The 23,770-nt window shown below is 38.0% G+C and overlaps 1 protein-coding gene across 3 annotated transcripts in view; it reads left to right on the plus strand.

Annotated features, from left to right (window-relative positions):
* The window catches only part of LOC130929630 (uncharacterized), a 441,235-nt gene that overhangs the window by 403,205 nt on the left and 14,260 nt on the right, over window positions 1-23,770 (plus strand). For all 3 annotated transcript variants that reach the window (XM_057856964.1, XM_057856962.1, XM_057856963.1), the window contains 3 exons: window positions 7,715-7,836; window positions 13,326-13,443; window positions 18,791-19,111. In XM_057856964.1, coding sequence (XP_057712947.1) covers window positions 7,715-7,836; window positions 13,326-13,443; window positions 18,791-19,111 — 561 coding nt within the window. The remainder of the gene's footprint in view (window positions 1-7,714; window positions 7,837-13,325; window positions 13,444-18,790; window positions 19,112-23,770) is intronic.

The following is a 23,770-nucleotide window of genomic DNA, read 5'->3' on the forward strand; positions in this document are numbered from 1 at the left end:
ATTGTGCAAGTTCTCCCACTTGAAAATATTGGAGAGGCCTGTAATTGTCAACATGGGTAAACCTCAACCATGAGAGACAGAATGTGGGGGGAAAAAAACCCAGAAAAACACATTGTTTGATTTTTAAAGAATTTATTTGCAAATCATGGTGGAAAATAAGTATTTGGTCAATACCAAAAGTTAATCTCAATACTTTGTTATGTACCCTTTGTTGGCAATAACGGAGGCCAAACGTTTTCTGTAACTCTTCACAAGCTTTTCACACACTGTTGCTGGTATTTTGGCCCATTCCTCCATGCAGATCTCCTCTAGAGCAGTGATGTTTTGGAGCTGTCATTGGGCAACACGGACTTTCAACTCCCTCCACAGATTTTCTATGGGGTTGAGATCTGGAGACTGGCTAGGCCCTCCAGGACCTAAATGCTTCTTTTTTTTTTTTTTTTACCTGTCCTGCTCAGCTGTTTGACATGGAGAGTGGAAGTCTAAGTGCCCGGATAGTCTGAACAGTTTTAATGTTTCACATTGAGAGTCTGACATACTCCCTTTGTGATCATTGAACACACCTCATTTATTATGACAAAACAGCGAACAGGAAGGGGTTATGGGGCAACAGAAGAAAAGAAACACAACAGAAGAAAGAGAAGAAACACAACAACAAGAAATACATTGAACGCCTTAACTACACTAACTACTAATATGTTGGTGCTATCGTCAGCTAAATGTATTTCCGGTTGACACCATGTGGGGGGCCTGTTGACCAGGGAAAGAGGGGGAAGAAGGTGGGGGAGTCTATAAGCTAAGTGATAGAAAGAGTGTACACAAATCATCTCTGTGATTTAGAACCCAGTAATCATGTGAATCCCTAGTGAGTGTAAGCCCGTTGGCGACCGACCCTGCGCCGCCCCGCCACCAATCCCGGCACCGGGACCCCACGCCCGAGCACGCCCAATAACATTCAGCCGCATGCGGGCCCCGCCGGGCACGCAGCAGCCACGCAGACGAGCGGAGACGCCACGCAGACGAGCGGAGACGCCACGGCCCCCACACAGCCAGCCCGGGAAGGGAGGGCGGCGCAGTCCATCCCTCCTCCCGCAGCCCAGCAAAGGAGGCGGGGGAGCCAGGCCAGGACTGTATGAATAAATGTATAAATTCTTTAAAAATCAATTCAAAACAATGTGATTTTCTGTTTTTTTCCACATTCTGTCTCTCATGGTTGAGGTTTACCCATGTTGACAATTACAGGCCTCTCTAACCTTTTCAAGTAGGAGAACTTGCACAATTGGTGGTTCACTAAATACGTATTTGCCCCACTGGATATACTGTATACTTACTTTATAAATTACAGTATTTGATTCCGTGCTGGGATTTAAACTAAAAAGGAAAAGTAAGCATACAAAGGAAAGAAAATGAAAAAGCTACTTTGAGTCTCAGGGGAGTTTTAGGGTACCTCTCACGTGAACAAACAGAGGTTAGCCAACCGTTTTCTCCCCCAAACAGTGTAGTATTATGTCAAACCTTGGACGGCTCAGCAAAGTAATCTAGAGAGGCAATTGGTTTGCCTATGGCACAAAATTGCAAAGGAAGAAAAAATATAGTCATAGGCCTACTTGTAAACAAAACTAAAACTCACCGTGTAGAATAAAACAATTGATAAGCACACACAAACAATCAACAACAAAACAAATCTTGAGATGTGCGTGAATGCTGCAACATTTATTTAATGTGAGTCTTAAGAGGAATCTAATTCATCCAGCCAGCCATTAGCTTTGCCAATGTAGTTAGACCTCTTCTCTGAATGACAATGTAGGAAAACAAATTCACGAAAAAGAAAGCTAACGCTGATTCAGACACATCGGAATTATTAAATGGCAGTTATCCTGCACTGTCGTGAATATTTTTGCAGGAGTTTGTTTGCATACACACTTCTGGTTTCTGACCCTGGGTACTGTTTTACTGTGGTTAATTCAAATATTTAAACTGTCCACAAAATCTAAATTATTACAAATATTATCTTGTGGTCTTCCAACTGGAAATTTAACTATTTCTGACGATCAAAAAATGGAAATGAATATTACTGGATTATTTGTACCGCTATCTCGAGAGAAAAATGTCTTGGTATTTGCTTGTCTAGACACCCAGTGCCTTTAAAGATGTCATCCTTCTAATGAACCTTTGTACCACTAAAAGTAAAATAATACTTGCGAAATGAGTCCTGTCTGTTGGTCTCCAAACATGTTTATTTCATTTTTACGGTCCTCATGTTTCTTCCATTGTTTTTTTCCCTTCAAATGGGCTTTTGTGGCATTTGGGAATTGTTTACAGTAGAATATGCTGCATCTGATAGGAAGCTAGTTGGCACTAAATCTGCTCTCAATTGTTTGCACACAAGAGTTTTAGGCCACTGTATTTCACTATGGAGCACATATAGTACATACTGTACTCTCCAGACATTTCTTTGTATGCCTCAGAAAAATAATAACTTTGAATTTGGCATACAATAGCAGATACATAATAAAGCAAAGTTTTTTTTTTTTTTTTTTTTTTTTTTTTTTTGCAAGACTCACAATAGCATTAGATAATACAGACAAGTACAAGGCTCAAATGGCATGTATGTATGTATGTATGTTGTAAGATGCAGTCCAATTTTGCCTCACTACAAACTCCAAACAAATTGGAACAAACAAATGTCAAAGATGAATCAGGATGAAGCACTGATATTGAGAATGCAACAATTTTGATGCAGTTCTTGGACTGTGGTTGTGTATGTAATCTTGTGACTTGTACATTAGTTTGTTCTCTAAATTGTTTATGGCGGAAAACACTCAGGTGAATTGAAGTTCCGCTCTGAGACCCCCAATTTGGCCAAACTCAAAATTGTCCTATATCAATGTGTGATAAATCATTGGAAAGCTTAAAATCTCAATTTTCTGGGGGAAGAAAAATATTGGACAGGAGGGCATCTTAAATTTTTTTTTTTTTTAAACAGCAAAACCTTATCAGGAGGTGAGAGCACGCGAGAGCAGAATTACAGACGCCATGACTTTAACAAGATATTATGTCGTACTTACCTTGTTTCGATCCAAAAACTCCACGTAGCATGTATCACTGAGTGTCAAGACACAGCTGTGTATGGCCACAGCTGGATTTTTTTGTGAATTTTATGGGTGAAATATGGTTATATCACAAGAGTCGCGATGCAGAAATCGCAGACATCAAGGAGTGGTCGAGATTTTTTTTCCTATATTTACCCTTTTAAAGATTTTTTTTTTTTTTTCAATTTTTCTTTGTTTGAATACATTATTTATCATCTAACATATCGGAGAAAATGCGACAGTAACAAAAAATAAAATACAGTTAAGCTACAGTTATGAGGTAGATATCCGTGACTTTTTTACAGACACCATTTTTTTTCATTATGACGTAATTTGTTTAAAAGTTTAAAATATGCGAGTGAATAATTTTTTTAAGTCGTTTTTTTTTTTTTCAGCGAAGTATTAGACATCAATTAATGATTCTAAGCTACAAATGGCAGACATTTTGATTTAATTTTCATATAATTAATTACCTTCGTGTTATGGCTGTTTTTAAACAAAAGCGGTTGCGCGACGTCTGTAAACGGATGTTTTCAAGGTAAAACGGACAAATTAAAAATAGTTCGGGGGCTTAATGCGCCATGAATTTGTTATGGCAGCATGTAGACATATTGTTCTATCAAACACAACAGTTGTTTTGGCTTAAAATACAGCAGTTTCTTTTAAAGAGGAGTGCAGGAGCAGAAACTGCTCTTTCAGTCTTGTCTGTGTTTTCCGCCACATAGTTAATTATGTTGTGTGAGCAACATATGAGGTTGCACGCATAATATAATTAACTATATGCATTGAAAAAAATATATACTGTATATACAGTATTTTTTAAATGTACAAAATTATGTTTTGTGAGCAATACAAGAGGTTATGTTGCCCACACAACATAATTAACTATGTTGATTGACAAGAAAAAAAAAATACTGTATATTTATTTATTTTTATTTTTCATGCTGAGAGCTACCCACAATAGCATTGCGATTGACTGGTCGAACTCCAGCATGGTCTGTTCACATGACGTCTTGTGTTAATGTACATAGGCAACCACTGTTCATAGACAAACCAACTTCAACAAATATTGTATAACTGCAGTTCCTACAATTGCCTCTTACTGTTTGTGCCTTGGACTAGCATTACTTGTGAGTTGAATCTGCCTTTTTTTTTCATGTAACTTCAGTGTTTTGTAGCCAGTGCTGTTAATCTCACTTTAAAAAAGTAATGTTAGTTACAAATTACTCCTCCCTAAAAGTAATTAGTTACTCAGCAAAGTAACTGATTTTACTTTTCATCTTCTACACGTTATTACATTATACGTTCTATAACATCTTTCACATCAAAGATGTTTATATTAACTTACTAAAGAATAAAACCACTGAAAACAACATTTTAGAACACTTGGTATTTTTTGGGATCAAATATATTAGTCTGTTCGAAAAACGCAAACTGACCCTTAACCAGTGCAAATCCCTTAAACTGTATGTTAGGCCTACTGCACAATCAGCAGAACACTATCCATGAATATTCCGTAAAGTAACAATATTAAATATATAATCCAAGTTTGAGAACGCTACCTTTGAAATTCCGTCCCATCGCTATTATCGCTGTCCTGTTGTGTTTGCCAGAGCATGCAGTGAAGCTGCCCACCTAGCCAATCATCATCGCATTTGCAATGGCGTCACTGGCCCCTTCCCTCCTCCGTCCTCCCGCTCTGCTCTTTCCCAGGCAGGCAGCTGATGTGTGACAAAATCGGACAACTCGCGCTTCATTCAACCAAATTTTAGTAATGTGCCCCTTCACATCCTCAGTAACCATCACGGCATTGCAAAGACGGGAAAAGTAATTACCGTATTTTTCGGACTATAAGTCGCAGTTGTTTTTTTTTTCCATAGTTTGGTCGGGGGTGCGACTTGTACTCAGGAGCGACTTATGTGTGAAATTATTAACACATTATGATATCATGATTCTCATGTTATTTTGGTGTTTTGGAGTGACCCTGATGGTTTGGTAAACTTGTTAGCATGTTCTTTATGCTAAAGTTATCTGAAAACTTAATGGCTATGGCCATGTTCGCGTTCTGCCTTTGGCAATGTGTGTTCAATTGTATTATTGACTTTTTTATATTGAAATGCATGCTTTTAATTTGTGGCACTTTCACGCCCACATGAGGGCGCACTCGCACTTGTTTACGTGATGACCGCTCACACGCCAGAAGAAGACAGACTGCTACGCAGCTTGAGTGAGTGGGCGAGTTAGCGAGAGAGAAACCTACCTTCATTGTTTATGCTTGTAAAATATCTCTTCAGAGGCAACGCCTGTGTGGATCATCTTTTCTATTGTTGTTGTGTGTTTTCCACCCGCGATCGGACACTTAAAGCCAGTTGTGTGGTTGTTTGAATGATGTGCTAATGCTTGCGAACGCATGCTAAACTTTTGTGTCATTGTGTAATAGCACCAAATTATCATTTATTTACGTTGATGTGAACCTGTTTGATGTCGAGGACTAAATTGATTTCGCAAATTATACGGACGTCAAGCATCATCATTGGGGAATTTAGCTTGCTGTATAGCCAGGACCGAGCCGTAGCATCCTAGTGAGGACAGTATATTCGCATTTCGTTGTTCATGCACTGTACACTTATTCAGTATGTTGTTTTCTAATGTATTTTTATATTAAATTGCCTTTCAAGATGACAGATCTGTTCTATGTGTTGGATTTTATCAAGTAAATGTCCCCCAAAATGCGACTTATACTGTGATGCGACTTATATATGGTTTTTTTCTCTTCGTTGGGCATTTTATGGCTGGTGCGACTTATACTCAGGTGTGAATTGTAGAAAAATATGGTAATTAGATTACTCACTACTATAAACATTAGAAACCATGTTACACTCTAACCCTGTTATTAACAACACTATATGTAGCACATTTGTACAAATATTTTGTCTGTTTTCATTTACAGTTAAGTGGCAGTAATGTTTGTCAAATTTCACTACATTTTTACCTTGCTACATTGTGATGTTCATTTCATAGCATGGGTAGGATATGTTAAGTGCTGTTTTACCAATTGTGTGGTCTTGTGAAGAACAGACCATTAAATAATGTTGAAAATTTAGAGAAAAAAAAAACTTTTAAATTGTGTTCAGTTTGGCACTGTAAAATAGTGAAGTATCAGTTCAATAAACGTGACTCACCTTATGCTTAGGTATTATCAACTTTTAGCTTAGTTTAACAGCACTCTATAATGGAGAGTAGACCTTTGTACTATGCAGTAGAAATGATGCAGACTAATCCTCGAGATTTTAGTTCATGGGATGTTTTAGAACTTGCGTGACTCTCTGTGTTTGTGAGTGGACGTCTCATCCGATCCTGCAGGAGTGCGCTATAGGCACATGATACGGAGTTTAGCCCCTACCGTGTGGAGTGGATGAAACCATTAAGAGAAGAGAGGGGTGAGAGAAAGATTGTAACATTTAAATGGCTCATTATTACTCGACTAAAATGAGAACTGAATAGATTTCACTTTGAATTAAGTCTACAGCTCCAAAAATACTTATTGTGTCCCAAACTATTGCTTAGCTGAGGAAGGGGGTCCTGTCCCCTCCGCCCCCCCCCACAACCACCTTTGCCTACAGGTGTATATCATTGCTGTATATGGCAGTAAAGCAAAGAATCCGATATAGTTTTCCTAAAATTTGACATTTTCTAGTCCTGTTTTGCCCTGGATAAACTTCATTTTTGTTTTAATTATAGTAGTGCTTGTATTGGTGGCAGTGTTGTTTTGACAGAGGAGCACAGCAAGCGTCTGCCTACAATAATGAGCCACATCCCAATAAACAAACTGTTGTAGGGAGTGTTGACATGAGCACAGCAGGTGTCAAGATGGCCACAGGCAGGCAGTTCATTCCTGATGGTATTACAGTACAATAAGAGCTGTTTTCAAAAATGGGAAATACTGACAATGTGTGTGTGTGAGGGGGGCGGGGTGAGTTTGTGTGTGTGAGAGAGAGAGTGATGAGAGCTTATTTTGTGTGGTGGCTACATTATGTGTTGATTAGCCAGAATTGTGTTCTAACCCTTCACAATTGCTGCCTAAAAAGCAACAGTGAATGTTCAGCTCAGAATGGGACCTCACACATTTCAAGCGGGGCTGTGAGAGCTCATTCAAGTGTGTCAATCCCTGTGAATGAGCTATGGAAGACCATTTGCTAATCCATTTGAACGACACTCTTGTGTAACTCCATGCAGACTGTGCTCTGCTTTCTAGCGCCACACACTCAACTCAGGCTGTTCTGCCTCAGAAATTAATAGTTTTATTTGTGTCATGTGCTGTGGAAAATGTCTTGTTTTTTTCCTGGTCGAGGACTCGAACAGGACCTCATCAGCCAAATCAGACTTCATATTCAGCAAACTCGCTAATGGGATCTGAGTGTTAAGGATTGGATTAACATCAAAATGGTTGAGTTTACCCATGAGTAGAATTGAGCCGAATTAATGGAGTGTGCATTTGACCTTTGTGTACATTCACTAGGATGTTTATTGCAGGTGGAAATGTTGTTCATATAGTTTTATACTTGGAGCTGTTCATGTGGACTTTGTGTTGTAAACAATCTGTTTTATTGTTGCTTTTACAGACAACCCCAGCCAAGTGTCTCGGGTTTTAGTTGCAATCGAGACGTTAGACCTGAATGACAATGCTCCTGAGCTGGACAGACAATACACAACAGCCATATGTGACTCATCCACCATCGGAAAGGTAAATATGTTCTATATGTTTTTGACACATGTGTTCAAATTTCAATAACAGCATTGGAATAGTGAAACAATGGATGAAAATAGCAGTCCATTAGTCAACCATAACATTTTGAACCGGCATGCTGTGGAGAATCAAAATTATTTGTATTAGTTTTGTGGAATCCTAATCTTTTTTTCCCTAATCATCTAAATATCAATAATCTAAAGGATGCTAATAGTGTGGTAATGCTTTTACTTCCGTCAAAGCATCCGACATGTAAAATTCCTCAAGTTACATTGGTAACTATGATTCTATGAATCCCTGTTGACCGCTAGAGGTGGTGCCGTAAACTTAAACTTTTACACTTTTTAGTAAATATTAGTTTATCTAATTTGCACCTTGCTCCAACAGCTCAATTTCATCGCATGCAGAACGACTGCGATTCACCAGCACACCAACCAGTCGGATTAAATATGCAACCATTGTAATTAATGTGTGTTAGATTACACAACCTGCGCTTTGCTTCACATCTCTGCTGCATCACTGCCCTAGCGTTCATAAGCTAACCGCATCACTTCCTTGTTTTGCTGCATGCCGTTAGCAAAACGCATCAATTTGGTGCATTGCAGCACGAGCGACAATGGACGCTCCATCTGGCGGCACAATTATTAAATATTCGGTTGATTTTCCCAAAAAATGAAGTCAATAATGTGTTGAACTTCACACGATAAGCTTTCTGCAAAAAAAAAAAAAAAACAAGCAGCTCCTAAATGCAATCAACTGATAAACCTTGTAAGACACGGCACTGGTGAAAATACAGTATGTCATCATGTTTGGGTAGAATGAAATCCACCCACTGTGGCCCTTTGTGAAATAGTTTGATGACCCCTGGTCTACATTACTGGACCCACAAAACCTTTCTCACCATTGACAATACACTACGACCTACAAAATAAATACCCATTAGCTCCCATTGACTCTCGGATGCGCAAAAAAATTACCTGTTATCTCATATCTGTCTGTCTGTCTGTGTGTCATCTTTCATTCATTTATTTATTTATTTATTTATTTATTTATTTATTTATTTATTTTTACCAAAAACCTTCCCAACGAAACCTATTAACACATTCAAATGCAAGGTTCACATTGTTGCCAATTCACATCATATGCATTTCAACATATTTGTGCAAATATTTATTTTTCACTTGTTCAGTTTTGGCAGTAAATCATTATTTTTGGCCCAAAAAATTTACCGACGGCATGAAAGCATGCCCATGCAATTTCTCCTCCAAAATTTATTTCCCGTAGTTTTTAGTATAGACCTAAAAATTACAAAATTGATAGTGCTTGTAATGAGAAAGGCCATAAATTATGAACACTTTATAATTTTGTCCAATTTTAACAATACTGTATATTGTAATATATGTGCAATGCGTTCTCTATTTTATCCCTAGAGTATAATGTGAAATTGCCTAATTTGAATTTCTAATGCTGACTGAGCGTAATAAAAAGAAAAACTCTGAAATATTGATTCTAGTTAGAATAATTTATGTGGTACATGTTCACCAAATGAATACACATAATTAGAAACTAATCAACATAGTAATTGTTGCATTAAGGAATTCCAAAGAAATGTTAATCCTTTTTATTAATTATGTTCAACTTTTGATGTCTCATTAAATCCTGCATGTACAGGGTTATCATAAAAAAATAAATAAAATAAAATAAAAATAATGATGAGCAGCATTTGTCCTACCTGTTAAAGCTGTCACCTTTAAGAATTATTTTTACCGCTAGTAATATTCTTAACCCTTTATTGTCAAAGTATCATATTTTGATACACCTAAAATTTCATGATTTTGAGAGTATTTCAGAATTTCTTTTTGAAAAAAAAAAAAAAATGATGGATGCAAGTCAACACATGCATCTACATGTTCCATGAGAAAAAACAAAAACAAAACAGGACTTAGCTAGGGTTATAGAATGTGGCGGACCTGGCAATTTTGGGGCTTAAGGCAAACATATCCAGGGGCACTCTTCTTGGGTCAGGGGTTAAAAAGGTGAGAAGGGTGTGGAGGAAATATGTTCCGGTACACTAGGGCTGTCCTAAACGACAAATATTCTCCTGATTAGTCAGCTGACTAGTTTTACGATTAGTCGACTAATTTAATCATTTTTTTTTCTTTTACTAATTTAGCAATGAAATTTTTCTTGACGCTTATTAATTCACAAAACCATTTTGGAACACTTAAATTCTTTAATAAAGCACAAATAATCATGTAAATAACAATAATTAATCAAAAATAAACAATGAGGTTAAATGCTGATAGCATTTACTAGTGCAAAACAATGGAAAGGAAACAGAATCAGAAAACTGATTTTGCCTTTCCAACATTATTCAAAACAATTCTTAAAGAAATTCTAGTATTATTATTATAGTATACCACTATATATAATAGTATTATAATAATTATAAAAAAAATTTCATTGCCAATCATATTTGTCATAAAGAGTGTCATTTGAAAGCTATTCTTAGTGTAGAATCTGTATTCTGTAGTATTTACTCAACATATTATAATATTAATTCTGAAGTATTTGGGATTAACTCCAGAAATTGTTATTTATATGACGAACATGACGTGCTTTTATTTTGAAATGTACACCGGAGGTACGGTCGCTAAACCGCTAACCGAAAGCTTTACACTCCGTAAAAAAACATTCTTCGTCATTGCTTGTGGTGTCACTAATAGATTTTAAAACATTTTCGTTAGCAAATGCTGTTAACCAGCTGTTGGGTGTTATTGTATGACTGATTGGACCTGTACTGCATTGTTTCGCCACAGGGTGTGTTGTCGTGTATTTTATGTTTGTTGTGAAGACGAAGAAGAAAGTTAAAAGACGCATTAGCGGCCTGTTCTCAACTTCTCCCTCTCTGCATTTTACCTCTCATGGAGAGCACGTTCGCTCATGTGTTCGAAATAAACAATAGCCGACGTGCAAAGTAGCAAGTGAGCTGTAAAAATAGCGAGCTTAGTGGCGTGAAAAACGCGGAAGAGGTAGGTGAAGCTAACGAAAGGCTAAGCGGAGCTAAGCGATGCTAAACGGAGCTAAGCTAAACGACGCTAAATTAAGCTAAGCGACTGATACTCAGTCCGTCGTCGTGGAACAGTCCATTGTAGTGTGTGTGTCTGGGGGAGAGATAATACAAATGCAGCATTCAAATAAATGGCTTTGTTTTTTGTTTTGTTATTTGTTTGTTTGGTATGCTGACATAATTATACATGACGAATAGTTGGGGGTGCTGCTGGCTCCGGTGGCCCAAGCCCTTGCTTGTTAGGGCAAGGGCAGCTGGTTGGGGGCCCCTTACTGGTTTGGGGCCGAAGGCGATCGCCTACTTCGCCTGAATTGTAGATCTGCCTATGGTTATAGATATTAGAGCGCTTATTACACATATTCATTTTGACATTTCTTTTTACAAATTTGAAAAAAATGTTTCATTAGGACAAGGGCTGTCAAAATTATCGCGTTAACGGGCGGTAATTAATTTTTTAAATTAATCACGTTAAAATATTTGACGCATTTAACACACATGCCCCGCTCAAACAGATTAAAATGACAGCAGTGTCATGTCTACTTGTTACATGGGTTTTTTTGTGTTTTGTCGCCCTCTGCTGGCGCTTGGGTGCGACTGATTTTATGGGTTTCAGCCCAATAAGCATTGTGTAATTATTGACATCAACAATGGCGAGCTTATAGTTTATTTTTTGATTGAACATTTTACAAATTTTATTAAAACGAAAACATTAAGAGGGGTTTTAATATAAAATTTCTATAACTTGTACTAACATTTATCTTTTAAGAACTACAAGTCTTTCTATCCATGGATCGCTTTAACAGAATTTTAATGTTAATGCCATCTTGTTGATTTATTGTTATAATAATATACAAATACAGTACTTATGTACAGTATGTTGAATGTATATATCCGTCTTGTGTCTTATCTTTCCATTCCAACAATAATTTACAGAAAAATATGGCATATTTTTTAGATGGTTTGAATTGTGATTAATTACGATTAATTAATTTTTTTAGCTGTAATTAACTCGATTAAAATTGTAATTGTTTGACAGCCCTAATTACGACCTTATTTTTCAAATTTTGGGATTCTCTGATAATTGCTTCATGTTGCAGGTCTTTAAGGGTTAAAAAACACCACGTTCAAGGAAAAAACAATCACCTGTCAGAAACAGGGCTGATCAGTACTTGTCAATACTTTTTCGTGTTCTCTTAGGTATCTACATGGTGAGCACATAGTGGCAGCCTCACAGTGACCTGTTAAATTGCCCGTCAGGAGCTTTGCTAAAGTTATGGCACATAGTCTACCTCCAGTTTAAAAAGCCAATGCTCATTTCTAAATACTTGAGTTTCAGACTAAGCAGTAGAGGCAAAGCAAAGGATCCCAGGCAGCTGCAGATTCAAGAGTGAATCAGAATTAGCAGCATTTCTGCTCGTAGCTAGGTTAGTTTATTACCTTTTTATATTTTGAATTCATTGTGCATTTGAAATACTTTAAACTGAAAATATTTAGTGTAATAGTAACATTCCATTACATTACACTACCAATGTAGCACCTGTGGCAAAAGTTGGTTTTTTTTTTTTTTTTTTCTGAACGACTCGTCTTCCCCAATATATTGAAAATGTCACTGTGGTCCTTAATTTCCCACAGGACAGAATTCTTATTGTTGGCCAATCTGTTGTTTTTTAAGCTGTTTTCATTGCTCTGCTCATGCTATTGGTTTTGTCACACAATTCTATGGCAATGTTGTGGATTTTGTCAGTGAGGGTATTACTTTTGTGACTGATCTGTGGTGATAGTCCAAGAAAACAAAAAGTATTACATCCTCAAATGGAATGGGGCTTGGGCATATGTCTCTGTTTGACAAGTCGTTAGTCACAACACAATCCAATATTCACACACAGCAACTGATACCACAGTGCTGCCATGCTTAATGCTTACTCACAAGGCCTGCGGTATGCAATCGAGATCAGAAGGAATGCAAACCTTTTCAGCTCTGCATTCCTCAAACGTACACTCGAATAATCTCTAAAACGACATCTTGCATAGTGATGACTGCTGTTTTTCATTAAAAAAGAAATTACCCATCAGCATAGGCTGATGTAAGACATTTTGTTGCCCCTGCCACTGTAGACTAGTGCAAATGCTCTTACCAAACTGAAAACCATTAAGCAGTGTATTTTTGCAAGGCATTTCAAGTCAGACGGTTATTTATTTGGTGTGTATTATACTTAATTCGCATGTGCTGCTATACTAATTGTTTGGCTTGTTTTGATTTCTGTTGATGCCAGCTAATAGCTTATGGCTTCCTAAAAGTAATGCTTGTGTGTTTCTCTCATTACGCTTTCTTTATCATGTAGCTGCTTTCACAGCTCCCGCCGCACTCACACACCTACATACACTTATTGCTCTTCCCTCTATCTCTGGGTTTCAGGTGGTGCAGGTGTTACGGGCGATTGATAGAGATGAGGGAGGGAATGACAGCACTGTGTATTTCAGCATTCCTCCCGAGTCACGGGCTGCCCTCAACTTCAGTGTCAGGGACAGTGGTGGTAAGTGCTCAATCATTCCTCCTCACTCTATTTGTCTTAATTCCTTTTTGTTTCATCAGCACAGAAACATGTTGTTCCCTACATGTTAAAACTCTTAATCGCTCATTTGTTCTTTCTGCATTACACGTTTGTCATTTTCTGTATCCTCCTTTTCCACGCGTACAGTACATTATCCTTCCTAGCTTGGCTCATTTCCTCCTTAAACTTCAAACATGCTTCCTACTGTAATCCTTAGTATCCATAAATCAATTCTGTTGGTCCAATTGATCTTCTTGTTATTTCCCTGCCTTATGTCCACACATACTGCTGGAAGTGCAAAGTTCAGTAAAACTTATGAAAGTGTCATAGAAAACATAAAGCAGAGATTTCTGTATTGCCTATATTTAATGCTGCACTAGAACAGGTTAGATCTCCAGAATTGATATCAAGAAGCATCAATTTCTACAATACCATCCACACAAAAAGTGAAACATTGGATGAATGTGAATAACTGAGTATGGGATTTGAATCAATACCTCCTGAATTGTGAGACACATTTGCTAACAAGTAACCCTCATTACACCGCTAACAAAACATGTCATTCATTCATTCATTCATTCATTCATTCATCCATTCATTCATTCATTCGTTCATTCATTCAAGTACCACCTTAGGCTATTTGTGCAGGAGGATGGTGTTTTCCTGATGTACACTGTTAAAAAAAAAAAAATCCCGTAAATTTTAATCATAGTACAGTCATTTTCACACTATAAAGCGCACTGGGCGAAAAGCCGCCACTCACCAAATTTGACACGAAAACAGCATTATTTTTCATAGATAAGCCGCACAGGACGATAAGCCGCAGCTGTCCTCACTGTATTATAGGATATTTACACCAAAAGATATCAACTGCTAACACTTTTGACAGCGGCGTCATAAAACTGTTATGAAACCAAATGAACCACAATGAAGCTTTGAACTAATTGGCTGCAAAACTTCATTGCTTCAAGAAGCTTCATTTGGCCATCACTGTTCTCTTGGGGGAGACAGTCAACCTCTGCTGCCACCTGCTGTCAACACTGTTGTTGTCCAACATACCTGTTAGCGATGTTTGAGTAAGGGAGGGGATCCCAAAGCAGTCAGCCAGTTGTGATGAAAAATATTTTATTGGTGAACACGAGATAGAAGTTGATGACGTGAGAGCCAAGGCAGAAGGCGGGTGACGATAGGCTTGGTGTAGTTTAGCAGGGGGGCGAAGAGGAGGCAGGTGTGGAATACGACAATCGGTGCGCATAAGAGAGGCCCTGAGGCAAGAGCAAAAATAGTCAAAAAAACAGTAATCAAAATAATGAATCAAAATGGCGAGATGCAACTTACGGAGGTGACTAGACGAGTTGATCAGGCGACAAGGTGGTGCCGTCCACTAACTTTAAAAGATGGCTGATTGTTATTGTTATTGTCCGACGTCCCAACCTGTAATCAGATAAAAATGTCCACCTGCACAAGGTGGGTCGGGTCTCAGGAGGGAGGGGCGGAGGCCCAAATTACAGCGCTACAGATATACATAACAAATCAAAATTCATGTTTTATGCTAATTATTTCTTCAGTTACTGTTCTAGTTTTTTTCTTTAATTGCTCGTTATGGAATTTGGTAACCCTTTATATGACAGTGGCGCCATAAGACTGTCACAAGACCATCATAATTATGACATGACACTGCCTTGAGCATTAATGAATGCTTATGACAAATGTCATTTTATGTCATCCAGCAAATGATTTCCCTTTTGAATGGATGTAAAAGACCTGAGCTGGACATAAATGGAGTTAGTGACATAATTTGCCAGATGACACTTAATGAGATCTGTCATAAGCATTCATTAATGCCCATGATAATGTCATTTCATAATTATGACGGTCATATGGCAGTCTTATGACGCCGCTGTCAAAGTGTTACCTTTTAACCCAAATAAATCAACAAATAAGCCACAATGGTCTATAAGCCGCAGCATTCAAAATGGTCTCAGGAGGGACGGGCGGAGGCCCTAACACCATGCATTACAGTGCTACAGATGTAAATAACAAATCAAAATTCATGTTCTATGCTAATTATTAATTCAGTTACTGTTCTAGTTATTTCATTAATTGCTAGTTATGGAATTTGGTAACCCTTTATTTGACAGTGGTTCTATAACACTGTCACAAGACAATCATAATTATGACATGCCACTGCCATGAGCATTAATGAATGCTTATGACAAATGTGATTTTGTGTCATCTGGAAAATGCCAAATCCCTTTTGAATGGATGTAAAAGATCTGAGCTGGACATAAATTGAGTTAGTGACATAATTTGCCAGATGACACTTAATGACATCTGTCATAAGCATTCATTAATGCCCATAATTGTGTCATTTCATATTTATGACGGTCTTATGGCAGTCCTATGACTCCGCTGTCAAAGTGTTACCTTTTAACCCAAATAAATCAACAAATACGCCGCAATGGACTATAAGCTGCAGGATTCATGATAGCTATGTCAACAACTTCTACGCACTGAAGCGAAAAACTACCTGCTGCATTCAGAAATAGCGGTAAGGTACCAGACATGTGTCTAGGTCACAAGCCGGTAATGTTCCAGCTAATGTCCATGTCAGCTGAGCAGGCAAATTGCGTTTACACATAAAGTAGAGCGTGCTGGGTAACTTCCGGTACATTACCTCACTTCTTCATCTGTAATGGACTGAAGAAATTTGTTAACATGGAGTTTAAAACTTCAGGTTGCACTAAATAAACTATGCATATTAGTCAAAGTGTCAACGTTAGCTTTTTCCATTTCTGGCATCAAGGATATTTGTTTCATCCATGTCAGCATTTGATTTTTGACTTTGGGTTGTTTTGATAATAGTTATGTTCAGCACTTTACTTGGAAATTTGAAAAAAAAAATATCAGGCTTGTAAACCTCTTTCAGTACAGTTCCTTTAGCTTTTTAGTTCATTTATGGAAAACATTTCAAATCATTGTGTTGGTGTTTTTGAAAAAGACTCAAGATCTCTGACTCGGTTCCATTTTTTGCCAGTGCATATGAGGGTTGAGCTTTTCTTCCGTTGAACCAAGATGTATCTGCTGATACAAACTATGCTATTGAATAAAAAGTCATTTGTCTTTGCCTGTACTGCAAATATGAAGTTCACTTGGGAATTGTAATTTGAAGCCTGAGAAAGAAGATGCTGCTGAGCAGAAACAACAGAACTAAACTGAGTAGAATGGAATACTAAGAATAACGGCTGTGTAATGCTTCACACACACTAAAAAAATAATTCACAGATAATTTACAATGCAGCCCCTTTTAGAGAATGGGAGTAGTATGTATAAGATAAGCAATAATGATGATGCCATAATGCATTTACTACAGTACCACAGCCTCATTTTTTATCATTTTTTTTTCTCCTAACTTAGTTGCCTTGTAGAAAAAGACCAGGAAGGTACATTAAACTGATAAACGTTTCATCTGGGAAAAGTAATAGCTCAAACTGCATGTGATGATCTACAAATCAGATAATACTCAACATGAAAAAAAATGAGAAAAAGGAACATAAACCCTAAACCATATTAAAAGATATATTTACACACATCACCATTAGTTAAACTGCTGTTGGATTTGCAGATGCCAGACGTCTAAGGGCCACTTTGTAATCCCATGTCAAAGCGTGCTTCGACGGCCGCATTGTATCAAGTAACCGACACATTGAGTCGCGTGGCCCTCTGCATCGGTCAACGCACACGCATCGAAAATTGCAATCAACTGTAGAATTTCATGGAGATTATCTCTCGTGATTGGTCCATTTTGGTTCAGTGGCTGGCAACCTTTTGTGTTAAGAAAGCCATTTGGGAACGTCTCCCAATGAAAGAAGAAATCACTTAGAGCCACAGCACATTTTGACACTATATTAAAATATACATACATGATTAAAAATACCTGCTCAGGGCAATTTTGCTTACTTCTATGAATTATTGGCCTTCATTGACATTTTTCTCCAGTATTACACAGCAGAAAAATGAAATTGTGTTTTTTCAAATTCTTAACAATGATTATTTCTAATGTAATATAGGTAATTAAACAATAAATTAAAAAAAAAAAACCACACAACTAAAGATGTTCCGATCGATCGGGATGCCGATCGATCGGGTCCGATCACGTCATTTTCAAAGTATCGGAATCGGCAAAAAAATATCGGACATGCCTTTTTTAAATATATATATATATATATATATTTTTTTTTTTTTTAATTTAAATTGTTTTCTAATTGTATTTAACGTTACAGACAAAATGTCTTACGCTCATCCAGAGTAGTTTTGGCTTAAAGTAGGGCTATCAAATTTATTGCGTTAACGGCGGTAATTAATTTTTTTTTTAATTAATCAATTTAAATAATTAACGCATGCGCTGCACGACCCACTCACGCATTGTCGCATTCAATCTATAAAGACGCCGTTTTACCTATAATCTGTGCTAAAAGGCAGCGTATAATGATTAGAGAGACTTTTGACAGCCTTTGGAGCCACTTTTTATGTGGCTAAAGCCTTACAATACCTTTCTCAGCAATTAAAAATAACGTGGGAGGCAATGTGGGGAAGAAAAGTATTGGTTGATCATTTTCTTAACACCCTATGTTCTTTCCCAACGCAGAGAAGATATATAAATCGGTGCCCCTACGCACAGTCATGGTTGCACTTCCCATCATGCATTTGGGCAGAAGTTAAATGGCTGCAGTATCATTTACTGAAAACTCAACAAATACACTAGATGGCAATATTTAGTCACAATATACAAAGTCACATTTATCCTTTAAGAATTACAAGTCTTTCTATCCGTGGATTCCTCTCACAAAAATGTTAATAATGTAAATGTCATCTTGAGGATTTATTGTCATAATAAACAAATACAGTACTTATGTATTGTATGTTGAGTGTATATATTCGTCCGAGTTTTATTCATTTTTTTCTTAATGCATTGCCAAAATGTATATGATTGGGGAAAATTATCGGGAATTATTGGAATTGAATCGGGAGCACAAAAAAAAAGCAATCGGATCGGGAAATATCGGGATCGGATCGGGAGCAAAAAACCATGATCAGAACAACCCTAATTACAACTCCTTTAAATTAATAGATAAGTTGTATCGTAAGTTTTTTCTGCATTTTATAAAAACTAATCCAGCTGAGCACTTCAAAAAACTGAATTGAACCGAAAGTACATTTTAGTGTACCGTTACACACCTAATGGTCACGTTTCTGTGCTTTTGCAGGTATTAACAAAAAAAATGTTACTCTTATTTGAAGGAATTTCACCTTAATTATCTTTCTGCAGGTCCGACAGCAAGCTTGGTCTTGCTGTCCCAGCTTCAACCACTGTCCCGGTCTCCATCTTCCACCCTAACAATTTATGTGCCACTAGTTCTACGAGATGGTACGTCAGGTCTCACCAGCACCGGCACTGTCACGGTCTCTGTCTGCCCCTGCCTGAGAGGAGGTGCAAAGACCGGTGAGAGGGAGAAGGGCAAACAGGCTGAGGGTGAATGGGACTGGGAAAGAGAAGCAGTGTGTCTCCCTCAGCACTCCACGTTGCCTTCGCCTGGCCTTAGCACTGCAGCTTTGCTGGCTATATTAGCATGTGTTGCAACATTACTAGGTAAGTTTTATTAATATAAAACATTTACGAATAGAATGAATAGAATTGTTAGAAACAGTAATATGAAAAAAATACTGTTTTTATTCTCGGAATAATTTACTACACAACTCAATATAATGGATGCCTGAGTTATATGATTAAATTTGAACGCCCACAAAATCGTTTTTCTAAGCAATCTACATATGAAAAGACAAATAAATAGACCTAAGAATATTTATCTTTCAACCACTGCCAGCATGCTTAATTTCCATATGAAAGTAGCGTAATAACTGTTTCATAGTCACAGCTGGATAAAGGGGTACTGTTATATTCTCCTAATCACTTTTAAAACAACGATTAATCTTAAATTTTCTCAGCTCATGTTTTGAGTAGCAGCACAATGAAATGCCACTTCCACCTGAGCAGGAATTCACAAATGCTCAATTGAATAATGTCTGAGTGCTGAAAAGGTGTTGGCTCATGGCCAGTATCATTGTCATTTCTATTCACATCGTTGAGTCTCTACTCCAGCCGTGTTGATGCAAACATTATCATTGTGGATGAGACTTTTTCACTCACAAAGAATATAATATAACGTGGAAGTGATGTGGAGAGGCTTTTAATGGAGTTAGAGTGTAAACTAGCAATTGAGGCATGGAGAATTCTTTAACAAAAATCATACATTTCTGTATAACACACAACACATACAGTCGGGCAAATAAGTATTTTGTCAACCACCAATTGTGCAAGTTCTTCTACTTGAAAAGATTAAAGAGACCTGTAATTGTCAACATGGTAAACCTCAACCATGAGAGACAGAATGTGGAAAAAAAAAACAGAAAGTCACATTGTTTGATTTTTAAAGAATTTATTTCCAAATTAGAGTGGAAAATAAGTATTTGGTCACCTACAAACAAGAAAGATTCCTGGCTCCCAAAGAGGTCCAACTTCTTCTAACGAGGTCTAACGAGGCTCCACTCGTTACCTGTATTAATGGCACCTGTTTTAACTCATTATCGGTATAAAAGACACCTGTCCACAACTCCAGTCAGTCACACTCCACGATGGCCAAGACCAAAGAGCTGTCGAAGGACACCGGAGACAAAATTGTAGACCTGCACCAGGCTGAGAAGACTGTATCTGCAATAGGTAAAATGCTTGGTGTGAAGAAATTAACTGTGGGAGCAATTATTACAAAATAGAAGACATACAAGACCACTGATAATCTCCCTCGATCTGGGACTCCATGCAAGATCTCACCCCGTGGCGTTAAAATGATAACAAGAACGGTGAGCAAAAATCCCAGAACCACACGGGGGGACCTAGTGACTGACCTACAGAGACCACAGTAACAAAGGCTACTATCAGTAACACAATGCGCCGCCAGGGACTCAAATCCTGTACTGCCAGACGTGTCCCCCTGCTGAAGAAAGTACATATCCAGGCCCGTCTGCGGTTCGCTAGAGAGCATTTGGATGATCCAGAAGAGGACTGGGAGAATGTGTTATGGTCAGATGAAACCAAAATAGAACTTTTTGGTAGAAACACAGGTTCTCGTGTTTGGAGGAGAAAGAATACTGAATTGCGTCGGAAGAGCACCATACCCACTGTGGAGACATCATGCTGTGGGGCTATTTTTCTGCAAAAGGACCAGGACAATATGTGTTAAGGAAAGAATGAATGGGGCCATGTATCGAGAGATTTTTTGTGAAAATCTCCTTCTATCAGCAAGGGCATAGAAGATGAGATTTGGCTGGGTCTTTCAGCATGACAGTGATCCCAAACACACAGCCAGGGCAACAAAGGAGTGACTTTGTGAGAAGCATTTCAAGGTCCTGGAGTGGCTTAGCCAGTCTCCAGATCTCAACCCCATAGAAAATCTGTGGAGGGAGTTGAAAGTCCGTGTTGCCCAATGACAGCCCCAAAACATCACTGCACTAGAGGAGATCCTGCATGGATGAATGGGCCAAAATACCAGCAACAGTTTGTGAAAAGCTTGTGAAGAGTTGCAGAAAACGTTTGGCCTCCGTTATTGCCAACAAAGGGTACATAACAAAGTATTGAGATGAACCTTTGGTATTGACCAAATACTTATTTTCCACCATGATTTGCAGATAAATTCTTTAAAGATCAAACCATTTAATTTTCTGTTTTTTTCCCCCACATTTTGTTTCTCATGGTTGAGGTTTACCCATGTTGACCATTACAGGCCTCTCTAATATTTTCAAGAGGGAGAACTTGCACAGTTAGTGGTTGACTAAATACTTATTTGCCCCACTGTACATTTCTTTGTATTAACACAAAATGCAAGGTGTTGCTTTGAAAACACCATTATAATCTCTGCTTTAAAAGAAGGCGAATAATTGTCCTACCTATGTTGATGGGTGATAAAGTGTTACAGTGAATCACAAATTTTTGGTGCTCATATTTTGCTTAAGACCACAGTATCTGAAACCAAAACGTGCCTGAGACCAGAACCCGCCAAGACTTTTGGGAGTTGAGACCAAGACAAGACCACAAAAGTTAATAGAATGGTCGAAATGTATGTATTTCTAGTTTTACCAAGTCTCTTAATTAAGTTGAATAATGGCAGATCTTAATTGGTGGACTTGACAGAAAATTCGAAGTCTGCTTTTCCGGCCAGTCTGGAATTTATTCAAGACCAGTGTTGTTTTCGGCAGCCCTTTTAATTTTCGTCTTAATCTTTTGGACGATAATACTTATTATTATTAATCTTAGTCATATTTTAGTCACTTCAAAATTCGTTTGGCTTCATCTAGTTTTTGTTGGCGAAAACTCTTTTTCTTTTTTTTTACATTTACTCAATGTTTTCGTCTGTAAAATTAGTTTTACTCCAAAAATAAATCAATAAATAAAGGTTCCCCTATTTCAAATTAACATTGACAGATGAGTACATATTGTGGCATCTACAGGCATCAACAAATCTATCAACAACTTAGTGAAAATACACACTCAGCAGGAAAACAGTACATTATTTTCAATTAATTATACCCACCTGGATGCCACGTATATAAAAAAGAAGTTGCCGTCCAAGTTCAAGAGGACGCTCGCCGTTAGCATTATCATAATACTAACACGAATGTGAATGCTTTGGTGATGCACCGAGTTACATTTAGTGTGTGATGATCACTCAGCAGAGACCTTTAAAAGCTAAAGCAACATTGCATATTCTCTCTTGCCAAGATAAGAAAACAACGGGGAGACTGGAGGCTACATTGGTGAGTTGGGGGGAAGGCACAGCAAGTCACATGAGTGACACAACCAGACAATCCTACGATGAGGGCTAACTACACATAAAAATGCCACATATTGTGAACATGTGACTGTAGGGATGGGAATCAAAATCAGATTCCAATTCCGAACCGGTTCCTAGTGTTTCGACATCCCGCCTCGACATCACAATGAAAAAGCCTTAACGATCACTTTAGCGATTCCTAAATACGCGCATTGCGTCATCACGTGACGTGACTTGTTTTACAGACGCATCAAACTTGCATGGCGCCAAGAACCAGACGCTCCAAAGTTTGTCTACACTTCACCAGGAAAGAGGGTGAAAATTAAAGGTTACGATGGTTTAGCACGAGCATTGCAGCCGTAAACGTAGCAATGACAGCACGTAGGTTCAAACGCTCGAAAGTGTGTCTTCACTTCACAAGGAAAAATTACAACAAAGCGACTTGCAGTCATTGCAAGGTGGAGATAACTGCATCGGGAGGGAATACGACTGTACTGTCCTCACAGAAACGCTAAGGCTCAGTCCTGGCTATACAGCTAGCTAAACTCCCAAATGACGATGCAGAAGAAGTTGGTATAATTTGCTGACTTTATTCAACCATCACTTTATGAGTGAAACTAAAAATAGAAATTAAACAAATCAATTTCGTCCCCGATAACAAACAGGTTCGCATCAATGTAAATCAGCGATGATTAGCTGCTAATACAGTAATACCACAAACGGTTAGCATGCGTTGGCTAGCATTAGCACATCAGTCAAACCACCACACAACTGGAATTAAGTGTCCCATCGCGAGTGGAAACACACAACAACAACACAAAAGATGATACATACAGGCGTTGCCTCTGTAGATATTTTACATACATAAACAAAGAACGTAGGCTCGCCGTGTTTCCCTCTCTCACTAACTTGCTCACTCACTTGGATGCTTTTTAGCTGCACTTCATCACGCGCAAGCGCACTGTTCTTCACGTGAGCGCGTTGTTCTTCACGTGAGGAAGCGCAAGGGCGCCCCCACTTGAGCATAAAAGCACCATAAAAACTAAAAGACATGCATTTCAATATAATGGTAAATAATACATTTTAACACATATTGCCAAAGGCAGAACAACGACCTATATGCCAATATATACCAATATTTTTTATTTCTATTTGAAAAATGTTTCAGTAAAATGTTACACATTCTTGTGTATTTGCCATTTATTGCCACAGTTAACATTGAGGCTTTGGGCCTCTTTTGACCTCGTTGTGAGTTTGTAAGGTTGTGACTTCTGATTAAACAAACTCGATGCCAGTCAAAACGTTTGTTCTTCTTTTTCCCCAAATTAGAATCGATAAAGAATCGAATCGTTCTGCCGTATCGATAATGGAATCGGAATCATAAAAATCGTATCAATTCCCATCCCTAATGTGACTGAAACTGG

Source organism: Corythoichthys intestinalis, chromosome 14, assembly GCF_030265065.1.
Source record: "Corythoichthys intestinalis isolate RoL2023-P3 chromosome 14, ASM3026506v1, whole genome shotgun sequence".
Lineage (NCBI taxonomy): Eukaryota > Metazoa > Chordata > Actinopteri > Syngnathiformes > Syngnathidae > Corythoichthys > Corythoichthys intestinalis.